We start from the raw sequence: 15,744 nt of genomic DNA on the forward strand, positions 1-15,744 counted from the left end.
TATATTTTTTAGTACATGTAAATACACTGTATACCGTACGCGTATCGAGTAGACTCTACTAGTACTACCAGCACAAGGCAGCAGTCGTACCACTCACTGCACTGCACTGCAGTACAACTACAAGTCAAGTCCAAAAGGAGCCGCCTAGCGTCCGCAGACTCACGCCGCACAGCACGTAGACGTGGACGTGTTCAGTCCACGTACGTCAGTCACACGACAGCCCGCCGAAAAAAAGTTACGGTCGGGCTGAAATTGTACGGTCGGTCGGGTGAGTCGAACCACACACCTTCTTTAGTTTGGCCTGAGTATTAATTTTTCAACATCCGATCGATTCGATCACATGGCATGTCATGTCGCCACTTGCTTGGACTTGTCAGAAAAGTGTTGTGTCTTGTCTTGCTGGTAGATCTACATGCATGTAACATGGTCTTGGTCTTGCTGTAGCGCGATGACCAAGTAACGTTAGTTTGACAAATCTATAATGACGCACGACGCACGTGCGTAGATAGCAGTACGTCATTCTTTATATTTTTTGACAAGTCCCAGCACGTGGGTCGTGGCCACGTGGCGACGCGACACCATCGTACGATTTGACCCACACAACAAGCCAAGCAACGAGATACGACTCTCCCGATCCCGGGCCAAGAGTATGGCAAGGCAAAGCCATTTTCTTGGTTTCAGAAGGGGCAACTTGTCGGCACACGCCTTTCCCCTTCAGCTGCTTGTTGGAGGACTCCAGCAGCCTCTGTATAAAACCTTCTGATTGAGGGTCAGATGCCTCAGAGCAGAGAAACGTAGAGCAAAGTTGCACTTGCTACTGCGTATCATTGGTGTTTCGTGGTAAAGAATTACCGTAATATTTTAATTATTTTGGCCAGTGTTTACTGGCCTGGACTGGCCTGCTGGAGTGCTGTTGCTGTAGTCGAGCGATCGTGAGGTACAGTGCAGTGTGACAATGCCGCGTGCAAGACGCAAGGGCCCAGGGCGCAATGGCGAAGATAGTGCAGCTACACCCAGTGCTGCTGCGTCTCAGACCAATGATGCTGCTGGCGCTACATCCACTGAAGATGAGGATGTTGAGCAGGCTGAGCTGCAGACCATCGGCAGTCGCCTGCGATCTCGCCGAGGAGATACCCGAGGACCGGAGGATATTCTCCTGTATGACGGTGATTTGATAGCTTACGGAGGAGGCAGTGTTGACCCAGAGGTGGGCTATCATCTAGTGGAAGTCTTTGGTACTGTGCCTGTAGAGTATGAGCCACAGGGTGCGCACGCAATCATAGATGGCTGTCCGTATTTCAATGAGCAAGTAGGTGTGCGCGGCTGTTTGTGGATGCCACTGGGAATGGGCCGCGTGGGCATACGCCGGGCTTCTTTAAAATGGGTATCCGTCAAGGCAACCACTGGCCTGAAGGACGATCGTGTCAGGGTCTCGTGGTCGGAGCACAAGCGTATTCAACGAGAGTAAGTGTCACTCCGCGCGGTGTGTTTGTGTGTGTGTAGCACTGTGCGTGTGTGTGTGTGCATGTGCACGTGCACGCATTCTAGCTTGGTAGGTACAATTTAACCAAGAGTATACAGGGGCGTAGAAGGGGTTTTGGAAGTGGTACGACCGAAGGTGAGCACGGCTGAAGGCCGTGTTGGAGGGGGGTGCTAGGGACCTCCCCCCCCCCCCCCGGGAAATTTTGTAAAAAAGACACAAAATCCTGCGTTCTGGGAACTTCTGGCACACTGATCAGCTGACTCATGACTGTGCAGTGTGCAGTCGAGTTGAGTACAGTACTCAGTAGATCTACGACTGCAGATGCATGGCAGATCTACGAGTACGAGTCTAGAAAAAGGTCAAAGTCTGATGCGCATATGATATCGATGGATCCTGATTTTTTTTATTGCGGTTTTGCACGTTCCGGACGGACCACACTTTTCGAAAAGTGGTACGGCCATGGTCGTACCATGCATATGTACCAGTCGTAGCGGGTGCTACGCCCCTGGTATATACATGTAAGCTCCCAAGAGCGTGCAACTCTGGATACCCTCTCTATGGGGTCCGCTGACGGCGAAAACTCACATCACGTGATGTAGTGTTCCCCTTGCACGTCCCCAGCCCGTTTTTTAGCGACTGCAGTAGTAGTAACAAAAAACTAAACATAGCACTCCCTGACAGAAGCCCACACAGATTATGCGAGCCATCAGCATGATCATGGCAGATGTTTGGCCCGCGCACATGCTGCCCTTCGCCGTACATAGTACGAATCGTACTTGGAACACGTGATGGAGGTTTTTCGTCGGAGACCCCATATGCAGAGTTGCACACTCTTGGGAGCTTATTTTACTCTTGATTGTAGCAGATAGTAGTGACTTGTGCTGGAATTCCATACGTATTTCTAGCATTCATTACTAAACCTGGCCGAAATCCTATTATTGCTATGGCTTGCTCTTTGGAGAAATAGACTTCAGAAACATAATTGGAAGAGCATTCTGCGGGATTGCCGAAAAAAATGGGGCAAACACTCAAAATTTGACCCATTTATGGCCAAAAGCTAGGATATCATCATTTTTTCTGATTAGACTGTTGTGCTTCTTTCACCTCCACGCAGCCATTCCCGTACAAACTGAAAGTGACTGTGAAATGAATTAGATCAAGGCTGTCAAGTGCAGTACGATGTACAACAACTTGGAGAATCAGACTCGATGTGCTGGATTGTGCACATTTTCACCCTGGATTGGCACAAATTGTGTACAGCAGTGCATGCGTCGGTTCAACATCGTATTTTTGTTGTACTGTATACGCCGAAGTCGCTTCACGGGTAGAAAATCGACAGGGGGCGGATCAACGGTACTTCATGGTACCTGTACGTGACTTGTCTGTTTGCTCATTTTATGTGGGGTTGGATTTCATTTTGTTTCTTTGCTCTTTGTGTTCTTTATCCACCCATGTAGGCTTGGCGTCCAAGGGCAGATTACTGTGGACGATGACGAGGACCTTGAGGAGGAGGATGACGACGCTGACGCAGAAAGTGATGGCGAGAGTGGTGACGATCCCAGCGACGCGTTTGCTTTCTCACCGGGGGCGGCCGCTACCCAGAGTAGCCAGCGCCGGCGCAGGAAGGCATCCAGTGCTGCTACTGCACCTCGCACAGCCTCTGCATCGGGTGGTGGTGGTGGCGGCGGCGGGGATGACGGTGATGGATCAGACAACGATGATGATCAGCCACCCGCCAAGAAACCACGCGGTGGTCGCCGCTCAGCCGGATCATCACCTGGAAAGCCAGCCAGGTCTCCGAAACCTCCTAAGCCGGTCAAATACAAGAAAGGATTTGTGGCGCCAAGACCCGGCGTGGATCTGCTCGACACAGATCCTATCTTCAGTGGTGACAGTCCAGTGAAAGGTGGCAACACGCTGCATGCTCTTGATATCATACGTGCTGTGAACAGAAAGGACCAGACGCTACTGAAGAAACTATTTGCCGACGTCAAGAATGTGAGTGCCATATTGTACAGCCGCTCGCCAGTGAACCCAGCGTCAGGCTTGTCTATTGGAATTTGCAATGCTGACTTGCAGGTGCTGACTGAGTACCACAAAACCATGAATCCGAAGGACGCCACCAAGCGTGAGGTGCGAGTGCGGGAGCCACCATCTAGCCTGCGCTACATCCAGTCCGGTTCTGTTGGCATTGCTACATTCGGCCATGCAGTTGGAGCGGTCGGGGCTGCACGAGGTGGCCGTGAACTGCACAATGCCATGCTTGCCAATTGGACTAGTATGACTGATAGCGTCCCTAACATGTACGTCCTGTCGCATCTCTTCCAGCACTGCTCCGACATGGATTTCTTTGAGCGAGTGAAGGCACTTTACGATCTGCAGCACCAAGCCATGCTGAACATGTACCAAGCTGTTCGTTTCGGCAACCGTGCTATGGCTCAGCACATGGTCAAGAAAATGCTTGGAAGCGGTGGCTGGGACATGAACGCACTGCACTTGCAGTCATTGAGTGATGACGGCAAGCCGTTTGATGCTTTCCGCGAGGTCAGCGTGACGAAGAAGGGAGGTTCTAACAACAAGAGCATTGCCCCAGTTCACATGGCCGCCATCAATCCAGATTCTAAATACCTGGCCGAGCTACTGAAGGTGCATGGTGACAACTCTGTGAGTGACTCTGAGCAGTGGAGGATTGTGCACTACGCAGCTGCCTGCACTGCTGATGGTCCACTGCGACTTCTGTTGGAGAAAGGTGCGGACATGATGTGTGTTACCAAGGAGAAGGAGTCGCCACTGATGATAGCATCTCGCCTGGGCCGTGCTGACAATGTCAAACTGCTTGTAGCCGACAAGCAGAACATCGAACTGCTTTTGAAGCAGAAGGATCGCCAGGCTAACACAGTTCTCCACCTGGCTGCGCTAAACGGCCATGTTGATGTTGCCGATACCCTGATTGGTGCTGGTGCCAAGGAAGTAGGCTGTAACCAGAATCACATGACACCCATGGGAGTCGCGGCTGCGTTTGGTCACCTGGACGTCATCAAGAAGATGAAGGACAAGGGCTTCTCCATTGTCAAGCCTGATCGTCGCCAGCGTCCGCCTCTGATCCTGGCGTGCCGCGAGGGCCAGGTTCATGTTGTGCGATATCTGCTACACCATGGTGCTGACGCTGATTGTGCAGACTCAAGCGGCAACACTGCAGCCCACTATGCTGCTGCGTATGGATGGCTACCGGTGTTGAAGGTGCTTGTAGAAGAAGGTGGTGCTAATTCTGATCCAGTTGCATCGTGGAAGGCGACCCCACTGTCGTGCGCTGCGTTGAAGCACCAGGCGGAGTGTGTCAACTACCTTGTCTCGCTGAAGGATGTCAATCTGAATGTGATTGACGGCCAGGGCCGCACCATTGCCGCTAACCTGTGCATGTGCCCGTCCTTCGCAGGTCTGTCACAGCTGAAACTGCTGATTGAGCGTGGTGCTGATATTACCATTGCCGACGCTGCTGGCATGACTCCGCTGCATCATCTGTGTGCAAGCACCGGGGCATTCCCCGCGGAGTCTCGTAACGAACTGATCGAGCTCTTTGCCAGTCTTCTTCTGGACAGTGGTGCAGACGCGGAGGGAGCAAGCAAGAATGGGTCTACACCATTGCTGTGCACGCTGAATGGTCACTCGCCCAACATGCGTGCCGCCAGCTTCCTGGTGGAGCACGGTGTCAAGGTGACGGCGGTCGATGAGGACGGTCGCAATCCCCTTCACTATGCCGTCAAGCAGCTCGGCGAGGACACAGCCGACGCACTGATTGCAGCACTGCTTAAGCATGGCGATGCAGATAAGCTTGTCAATTCGTATGAATCCAGCGGCAACACACCTCTGCTGCTGGCTCTCCAGGCAGTAGGCAGCTACGTTTCACGGGTCAGCTATTGGAACAAGGAAGAGATGGAGAAAAAGGCCAACCACGCTCGGGCTAACGTGAAGAAAATGATCAGTAACAAGAACATTGATATCAACCTTCCTAGACGCAGAACACGGTCATTGAAAGCCGACTCTCCTCCTCCCAAGGATGATTCAGACGCAGAATCTTACTCCGACTGTGAATCACGCAGTGAAGAAGAGGACTCGCCCTACGAGGATGAAGACATGGATTGCTCTGATGATGAGTCCAGGAAGAAGCAAGTGCCTGTAGCAGCTGACGGGAAACTGTCGTTTGAGCTGGTGAATGAGGATGATGAAGCTATGTTCCGTGCCAACCCCGGCGACAAGCTGGGCTACACCACACTGCACTATGTGGCAGAGCAAACTGATGAGAAGTGGCAGCCAATCCTGGACACCGTGCTGAAGAGGTCAGAAGTCAATGTTGACCTCCAGTGTGTTGGCGGACTGACTGCTTTGCAGCTGGCACTGAAAGGAAACAACAACGCAGCTGCTCGCAAACTCTTGAATGCCAAGGCTGATGTCAACAAGCAGAACATTGAAGGCCAAAGTGCACTACTTGTCATGACTCCTGGTCAGAAAGGTAACACTCTCTTCAAGACTGTTCTCAAGTTCAGTGACCTGACCCTGCAGGATCGGAAAGGACGCACTGCTCTTCATCTGGCTGGTATGGCTGGTGATCGTCAGCTTGCACAGGACTTCCTGGAAGCTGGTTGTGAGCTGAACACGGTGGATCACCTTGGCCGTACTGCACTGCACTACGCCGTGGCCACTGGTGCAGCACGTGCTGATGCCTCGTCGGACTTGGAGGCAATGCTTCTGAAACGTGGTTGTGATATCAATGCAGTGGATGTGTTTGGACGCTCTGCTGTTCACTACGCCTTCCTGCCTGCTGAATATGTGGAGCCGAGTCGAAAGACCCCTGAAGAACGTGCCGTTGTGGCACCCCTGGAGAAGGTGATGGAGTTGACGGAGAAGAGTGAAGCTTCCAACCACAGCAAGTACGACCCCATTGAGACGGTGTACTGCCTTTTCTCAGTAGGCAAAGGAACGAAGGTGGATCCCCTTGACAAGTTTGGCCGTAGCCCACTGCACTATGCAGCCAAAGTGTCTGCTCTGACCTGCTCTCTGCATCTCATTTCTCAGGGTGCCGAGCTGAACTTGAAGGACAGCGTGGAGGGAACGATGCCTTTGCGCATGGCACTGTGCTACAACAACCCTGAGTATGCCATCATGATGATGCAGAAAGGTGCACAGACCACACCGGGTGAGATTACCAATGGCAAGGATGTCTTCTCTATTGAGGTGACCATTGAGAGTGTCTTCTACATCGCAGTGCAGCGAGGCTGGCTGGGTGTTTCCTACATGATCTTTGACTCTGACTTCCCGCTGTTTGATGGACTGCGTGATGCCATGCTGACTCAGAAGTACATTCTGACGTGTACGCTGATGAAGAAAGTGGACGATGACAAGCTGCAGATCCAGGACGAACAGAAGCGCGGTCTCCTTCACTGGCTGGCCATCTCTTCCAGCTGCTCTGTGGACAACAGTATTGTGGATGTTGTCGACGTCCTGGTGAACGCAGGTGTTGACGTCAACGTATACGATGTGCATGGCCGCACTGCCTTGCACTATGCTGCTCAACGCGCTTGCAGAGCCCTGGTGACTGCCCTTGCTGATAGGACTGCTACCAATGTCAACATCCTCGACAAAGATGGAAAGTCCCCGCTAGTACTCGCTGTGCAGGGAAATCGTCGCATCACCAGCACCAGCAAGCTTGAGCTGGACAAGAAAGAAGAGCGTGTGGCTGAGCTTTTGGGTCGTGGCTACTTCAATTCTCCAATCGCGAAGAAAGCCCCGCTGTGTGAGGAGGCCTACCAGGCTGCAGCACTGCTACTATGCGCCTCCGCTGAGCGCTGCATCCGATATTCAGATGCTGCATATAGCGATGGCGCCACCACACTGCTGTGTCATGCGGTACGACAAGGGAACAAGGAACTGTTCGATGCCCTGATGCGCACCTCAACTCCCGAGAAGAAGAAGATCTGTGAGATGTGTGATGAGAAGGGCATGTCCCCACTCGCCCATGCCATTGTTCTCAACGAGACCGCTATGGCCACTTCACTAATTGCCCACAGCGATGTGTCATGGAAGGGAGAGTTTGATCGCACCCTGGTACATCTGGTTGTCAAGCCTGTTGAGTACGGCTCCTACGAGAATGTTGATCTTCTGAAGAAGCTGGCCAAGGCTGATGCACCGTTGTCGGATACGGATGAGAACGGCAAGACACCCATGCACTATGCTAAGCTGCAAGACTCTGGCTGCATGGCCGCTGCTCTGCAAAAACTGGGCGCTGCTGCTCCCATGCCTGGCTTGAGTCGTGACCGAACAGTCTGGAAGAAGTTTGCTGATCGGCCGTACAGCGCAGATGAGGATTGTCTGGCATACATAACTGAAACAGCCGCCAAGGTAAGCTCGGAGAGTGCTGCTGCTCGTCGCTAAGCAACACTATCGTGTTCTTCTCAGCTTGACAAGGGACTGCTGTTTTGCATTGCTTGTGTTTATGTCTTTCTCTTCTTGTGATGCCGTGGTGTTTTTGTCAGCAACTTGATCAGTTTGATGAATGTGGTTCCCTGTTGAAGTTCTGTTGCAATTGTTCTGTGCCGTTTTGCATGTGACATTGTGTGCATATGTCTATGTGTTCCTGCTGCAGGAGAAAGTCAAGCCACCGCCTGATCACTGCTTTGAAAAGAAGGACACGTCGACAGTGTACGAAGATGACGCTGGCATTTTGTTCGATGTCCTGTTGAACAAAGTGGACCTGTCGCACGGTGCTTTTGGCTACAACAACTACTATCGCATGCAAGTACTGCATGAGAGTGTTCAGGTTAGTGAGCCAGGCAGAGAAAAGTATGCATGACTTAAGATTCGCATCGTAGATTATTATGGGCGGGGGGGGGGGGGGGGGGAGGGGCACTTTCAATGCAGGATGTTTCTACACTGTAAAACAACTGTAATGTAGTGTACTATTACTTAGTATGCAGTGTTCTGGTTCCCATCGTAAAACATTATCAATACTCTGCATGAAGCTAATGGTACGGAATGTGTGGGTGTGGGTGCGTGTGTGTGTGTGTGTGTGTGTGTGTGTGTGTGTGTGTGTGTGTGCATGTGTTCCTTTGTTTTGTATGGGGTGTTTTTCAGGACGCATATTACCTGTGGACTCACTGGGGCCGGTGGGGAGATGACCAAGGTATGTACCAACGTACTCCTTTCGGCACAGTCAACGAGGCATGCACGGAGTTCCAGAAGATCTTTCGCAGCAAAACGGGCAATGACTTTGTGCAGTCAGCGAAAGACAAGAGCAGCTTCACGGCACAGGCAAAGAAGTACTCGCTGATGTCGACCGACTGTTCACACATGCTCGTGTCCTCTCTACTGATGCCCATTGACCTTGACTCAGTACCCGATTCCACACTGGACAAGACATTGCAGTCCACTCTGAAATACCTGATGGACGTGACAGTGCTGAGAGACCGTGCTACCATGCATGGCTTGTCGAAGGAAAGTGCAGAGAAAGTATTGATGTTCGGTGAGGCCAGCGCTGAGAAGATCTTCCAGGCCAAGAGTGTACTGCTGGAGCTCCATCCTCTGGTCAAAAGTTACAACCAGTTGCGTTACCAGCCCAACTGCGACATTGAGCAGCTGATGGGAATCAACAATCGCATTGTCAAACTCAGTCAGAAGTATTACGAGATCATGCCGTTTGCCCACACTGCCTTTGGTGGCACTGGTTCCTCTCCTATGATCATCATGTCAGAAGAGCACATTCTCACCACGGCCATGCAACGCCTAGAACACTGTAAGGACACTGTATCACTCACATTGATAGTAGAGACGAGGTTCTGCATTCCGAAATTTGGTTCGGCGTTCGACCTTCCTTTGTCGGGGGGAGGGGTGCATGTGTGTGGGTGCTATTCCATGTAAGCTATCATTGTATGTTGTTGCTACTTGACTGTTATTCTAGATTGTACCGTGATACCCATGTCTACTTGTTGCTGTTGTTGCTGCTGTTGTTGCTGCTGCTGTTGCTGTTGTTGTTGTCGTTATCATTGCATGTGCAGTGTCTGACTTGAGCCTGACTGCGCGTATTCTACTTGCTGCTTGGTATCGCCGCAAGACCATGAATCCACTCGACTACGTCTTCAAATTCATGGAAGCGTCCATGACATTGCTGGAGCCCGACTCACTGGAACGACAGGTGATTGAGACGTACATGTGCACCACTGGTAAGCCTCTGCTCTGCTCTGCTCTACTCTACTCTACTCTACTCTGCACTGCACCTGCCGCTGAGTGTGTACCTTGTTGGTTCTGTTACGCTCTGTGCTGATTAGTACACTTCCACAGCTTGCTGGTTGGTTAGCAATGTATGCACTCCTGGCCTGGTGTCTGTCGGGGTTGTGTTATTTTTTTCTGTCATGCGCTCATAACAAAACTTGCTCAGGGAACTGCATACTTGGTTGGTATGTGCAAGTGTAAAGCGCTGATAGCCGTTGTGTTTCCTGTTCACTGCTTGTGTTTGGTTGTTTTGTTCAGCCGAAAGCTATTTGAAGGCTGTCAAGCTCTCTGCTCTGTACAAGGTTGAGCGGCGTGGTGAGCCGGAGAGAATGGAGAAGTACCGCTCCAAGCCCACCCATCGTTTGCTGTGGCACGGCTCTCCACAGGTCAACATCATCGGTATCCTCAGCCAGGTGAGTAGCAGCTACCGGCACACTCCGATGCTGCATTTCGGCCCTCGATCTCTGGACTGCTTGGGACTGTTCTGCCTCTTAGTCGTTGTCAACCCTGATAGGGAAGAACTGCACTGAATAATACCTGCTTTAGTGAAAGAGAGAAAGGTATGAGTATCAAAAGTTTAAGAAAGGTTTGCCCTGGATTGTTGTATCTTGCCATGACGGCATGCGGGAAACTGGCTCCAGTAAGTAATGGCAAGACGCACGTCAAGCTTATCCACCATGGTCTCTAACTAAGACTAATCTCTCTATGTAACTCCATTGGCAGGGTCTGCTGTTGACGAGAGGAAATCCATCTCGGCGCCACTTCAAGCCGGAGGATGAAGAGAACATCTGGGATGGTAAGATCAAAGATATTTCGCTCGACATTTCAGCTACGGCAAAAGTCTAATTTCTTTCCGAGTGGCTGACCTTGAGCGGGGATTTTCCCCTCTCCTGACATGCTGAGTCACTTTGGCATGCTTTGAGCGCGTGGGCAGCATGAAAAGAAACTCAAGCAAAAAATTTGGAATGTTTACGATGAAGGAGCGAGAAATGACTGGCGAGGAGGGAATTTCCTCGTATATCCAGCGATGGGGTGTACTTGAAGCTCCCTGGTGCTGGATATGTGATCTCGGTAGTGTCCTGTTTGAGCTCAATGTACGCAGCTCGTGGAGAGCTTTCCAGAATGCCCAAGATTGTGAATATTGGTTGATTAGAACCGAAGATATTCTCGGAATAAGGTGAGAATTATTGCATTTGGGACTGCTGGGGAAATTTGGTCGGATGGTAAAGGGTTAACGAAGACTGACGGGGGCCCATGATATTCATAACTAACAAAGACTTTCTGCTCGACCCTCTCACTCAATGTCTCTGCTGGGCTGAAAATCAGGTTCTGACCTTAGTTTGGATGCCCTGTACGCTTTATAAACAGGTCCCAAGGGTGTCGACTACCACTGAGTTTGGATTACGTCAGGAAGGTGGTCATGATCTCCGACGGTCACTTGTACTAATTGTGAACATGTGGTAGCCGACTGCTTATCACGGGTTATGTGTCCGTGGAGGCATGCATGCATCCTTGTGTTACCCTTGTGCTTTTGTGATTCCTGTTTGGCCGTGCGTGTGTGTGTGTGTGTGTATGGTCATGTGTATGCGTGTTCATGCGTGCTCATGTGTATGCAACTATGCATGTTCATGTGTACGTGTGTTTATGTGTGTGCGTGTGCGTGTTGATGCGTGCACACTACTGACCACCAGGCCTCTACTTCGCTGACATGTTTGCAAAGAGCTATGCTTACGCCGGCGGTAGGTACCCGCGGCACATGGCCAAATACGACGATCGTGTCTACATGTTCCTGTGTGAAGTGGCTCTTGGCAATATGCACACCAACGACCAATTGTAAGCCTAGGAAGATGCCCATGTTTAGCTCGTTGCAACGTGTTCTCTCTGTTTTGTATTGCGTGGCATCTTGCCCACTAGTTTGCCACTCGATGCAAGTTCCAGGGAGTCCAAAAGAATGTTTGTACAATGATGTACTTCAGCCGCATGCTACATGTACCTCTTTACACTGTTTACTGGATTGCTTTCTACAACAGACTACTGCCATCTCATCCCCTTATGCACACACCCCTGAAGTCCTGTGTTTTCCGGAGTGTACGCCGCACTTGAGTATAAGCCCCCTCCCCCCTCCTCTCCCCCCCCCCCCCCCCCCGCATTGTTTGCTACGAAATACAGATATCTGCCCTGTTTATCACCGTTAATTTGACCATCGGAGTATAAGCCGCGCACCCCCCCCCCCTTTTTTTGGAGTGAATTTTGAGTGTTTAAAGTGCGGCTTAGGCTATGATCGTTTGGTCGGATCCAGATCCAAATCTCAGATCTGTTGGATCCTTCAGAATCAACCGATCACTTTTTCTTGGACCTTGGCTGTTGCCATGTTGACGAAGTACAAAATGGCGCTGACAGGTCACCCAAAAGGGCGAAAGTCGTACTAATCGCGCACGTCGTGCAAAAAGTCAACAAAAGTCGATTAGTCGTACGACAATGAGTACAAAAATGATTTTTACGCGCCATATACACACAAAGGTCATATTTGCATCCGATGGATCCAGTCAACCCTGCTCCCGGGGCAGGGTTGCTCGGATCCAAATCCGAAGGATCTGGATCCGGATTCGACCAATCAATCTCTGCAGATCCAGTGGATCCAACGGATCTGGATCTGGATCCGACCAAACGATCACAGCCTTATACTCCGGAAAATACGGTAGCTTTTGTGTTGTTTCTTCTCTTTTAAACAACAACGACGACGGCGACAACAACCCCCGCATACATACTGTACCAGGGGCGTCGCACACGGTACGGTCACTACGGTATTGACCGTACCACTATTTGACCCAAGTACCCCGTGAATCAATAAAATGCACTGATTTGGCATCTAATTTTCCAATTTTTTCGGCTCAGCCACCCTTCCCCCACGAGTAAATTGTACTTCAGATGGCTGACCGTACCACACTAAATTACCTTCCGACGTCCCTGTGTACTACTTCGGCCAGAAAATGGCCATGTTGTTCTTCCTGGGAGTGGGAGTCTCGGAGAGGGAAAGATCGCACGCACACACACACATACATACACACACACACCTGGTCCTGGTCCTGGTAAACACTGCCATTACGGTCACGTGTCCCCTCGCGGGGCCGACAACATGGAAAGAGAGCGAACATTCCATGAGCCAATGCTCAGAGTCGTTCCAGGTCGTCGCCTTTGTGCGGTAGCTTGCTCCACTCGCGGGCTTGCAGGGCCTCGCGAAGGACTCCGAGGTGGGGGTGACGAGGAGAGTGTCGGCATCGTAACTATCCGACCAAGTCTCCTGTCGTTGAAGACCCCACCTCAGGCGCTGCTTGCCTGGACGGCTGGGGACACCCCAGGCCGTCCACAACGGCGAGGACAAGCACGGATGGAGGCCAGAAACAAGAGCCAAAAAAAGTACAACCGTCCTCCACCAGAGCAGAGGACACACACACACACACACACATACACACACACACATACACACACACATACACACACACACACACACACACACACACATACATACACACACACCTTAGTGCTGTTTGCTACAGCATGCCGCTTTGTTGTGTTTGGGATGTAACTTTCCTGCACCATTCATTGCATTCATACCAAGCCCTTCCCTAGACTCTGTTCATGTACATGTTTCCTCTATCACTAGTATTTGAGTAGCTTTCTTCTTTCTTTTCTTTCTTTCTCTTTGCCATTCAGCAAAACCATCACTAAGATACCAGCAAACAAGGATTCGTTGTACTGTCCTGGCAAGCTGGCACACCTGTGTGTCTATATGTTTGGGATGTAACTTTCCTGCACCATTCATTGCATTCATACCAAGCCCTTCCCTAGACTCTGTTCATGTACATGTTTCCTCTATCACTAGTATTTGAGTAGCTTTCTTCTTTCTTTTCTTTCTTTCTCTTTGCCATTCAGCAAAACCATCACTAAGATACCAGCAAACAAGGATTCGTTGTACTGTCCTGGCAAGCTGGCTCCGAACTGGAACAATGCTGTTGTACTGCCAAACGGGGTATGTTTCCTGAAGTGTGTGTGGGTGTGGGTGTGTGGGTGTGTGTGCGTGTGGGTGTGTGTGCACCATGTTGATGCATTGAATGCACTCGCCGTTGCAGTGCAAGGATTTTTAATTCCCGGATATGAGTCGACCCCCGTTTTTAGTTCAGTTTCCTGATGCATAAAATGTAACCGGTGAAATACGGTCATGTGTCTTTTGTAGTGTATACCAGTAGTGTGTAGTGTTGGGTCAGCTACTGTATAACCAGAAATATTCGTCTGGAATTTAATTTCGTCTTTTTCGTCCAAGGAGCTTTTGGACTAAATTGAATGTAGGATTAATGTCGATTTGCCCAGCTTTTCTTTACACTCTTATGATCCATAGACGAAATTTTCAACCGGACGAACTCCTTTTCTTTGGAGTTGGACGAAATTATTGACCGACGAAATTTTCTGCCTCTACAGTATGCTGTGCATGTGCATATGCATGTGTATGTGCACGTCTAGTGGACTGCAGATCCTAGAGAGGAGGTAATGCATGCCTACACGACATGACCATACGGATAGCCATGTTACTTCCAACTCCAGTCGATTCCTGGCATTCCCCGTATCAATGGGTCCCATGATGTCACCCATGCTGGCACCGCTGTCCACACACCATGTGTACTTTCTACATCGAAGCACTCCGATGTGGTCAGAGATCTGAACTCACTGTGTATGACCAGGAATAGCAATGTGCTCTTTGATGCTGCTGCTTGTTTGTTTGTGGCAGGTTGAGATTCCCCTCGGTGACGCAGCCCACCCTGGTCGCAAGGTGAATAAAGCCACAACTAACCCGAACAACTCCTGGCAATTTTCTGAGTACATTGTGCCGAACCAAGCGCAGGTGCGTATCCGCTATGTGCTGGAGATCGTGGCCAACAAGGATGAGAAGTAATCTGGACGGCAGGAGCACGCTTGCGCTTCTGTGCTTTTGGCGACATTGCTCTGATTGTGTTTGTGCAGGTGTGAATGTGAGCGTGTTTGTGTGTGTATGTGTATGTGTGTGTGTACGTGTCTATGCGTCCGTGTGTGTCTATATGTGTACGTGTGCATACCTGTGTGCATGCCCGTCAAGTTTCAACGTGCCGACCATAGCAGTCGGCACTATCATTTTCAACCTTCCTCATGTTCGTGGGAGTTCTCGCTCAACTTTTAACCCTGTTTGTTTTCCATTTTCTTTTTAAACTTTAACCCAGATATCTGGCAGGTTTTGTTTCCATAGATAGATCTAGGTCTCTATACTTTATAGGCCAAGTATAGTTTTCAATATTGAACTTCACTTTTACTTTTTTTTACGTACATGAATGTGGATGTAGCAAGCCGGGGTTGTCTTCACCCTGCGTGTCGTACAGCGTGCTTCGACTCCCGGAGAGACACCTTCTTACTTGGAGTGTGTATATTCTTGGCCTGCACATGTGATTTCTTTCACACAGTATAGTAGCAGATGTCACCAAAGTATGTTTTCTTTTCATATTAATATTTCAGATTGGTTCTATTTTGGTTAGCTTTCTTTTAGCTTTCTTGTAACAAGACCAGAAGAAATTACGCTTCGAACTTGTGTGTAGAAAGGTGCGGGCCTGCAGGGAGTAGTACGAGTATACATGTATTGGCAGTTTTTATTTTATTTTTTTATTCCGCCGATCGATAATACCAAGAGTGCATTATGGACTCTTGATAATACACATTGTCGCTTTGCATCGCCTGGCTAAAGTAATCTTGCAATTGGTACACCTTGTGCTACCAGTACAGTGTGATCTGATGTAGAACCAGCCATTAAATTTAGTGTTGGCAATAGATGACATTGTACAAAAACCAGAGCTTCTCAAGTTTGACCACCTCTCGACATGACCTAGCCTGTGGAGCCTGACTGGAGGTCAGAGAGTTTTGCCCAAACAGGTACCCTGTTGGAGGTTGTCAAGCTAGCTGCTCACCCCACTTTGTTTTGG

The 15,744-nt window shown here is 50.1% G+C and overlaps 1 protein-coding gene across 2 annotated transcripts; it reads left to right on the forward strand.

Annotated features, from left to right (window-relative positions):
- The first annotated feature begins 646 nt into the window (after positions 1 to 646).
- LOC135830966 (poly [ADP-ribose] polymerase tankyrase-like) lies at positions 647 to 15,478 on the forward strand. 2 transcript variants are annotated; one of them, XM_065343208.1, is made up of 10 exons: positions 648 to 1,464; positions 2,941 to 7,879; positions 8,124 to 8,297; positions 8,612 to 9,269; positions 9,532 to 9,696; positions 10,004 to 10,158; positions 10,469 to 10,541; positions 11,437 to 11,578; positions 13,679 to 13,775; positions 14,529 to 15,478. In XM_065343208.1, the coding sequence occupies exons 1-10, from the start codon at positions 956 to 958 to the stop codon at positions 14,691 to 14,693; spliced, it is 7,077 nt and encodes a 2,358-aa protein (XP_065199280.1). In that variant the 5' UTR covers positions 648 to 955; the 3' UTR covers positions 14,694 to 15,478. The 2 variants fall into 2 exon arrangements, with proteins under 2 accessions (XP_065199282.1, XP_065199280.1); XM_065343210.1 differs by lacking the exons at positions 13,679 to 13,775; positions 14,529 to 15,478 and adding an exon at positions 13,460 to 13,580 and having other exon boundaries at positions 647 to 1,464.
- Positions 15,479 to 15,744: the final 266 nt, after the last annotated feature.

The sequence above is a fragment of the Sycon ciliatum genome, chromosome 1 (genome assembly GCF_964019385.1).
Source record: "Sycon ciliatum chromosome 1, ocSycCili1.1, whole genome shotgun sequence".
NCBI classification, from domain to species: domain Eukaryota; kingdom Metazoa; phylum Porifera; class Calcarea; order Leucosolenida; family Sycettidae; genus Sycon; species Sycon ciliatum.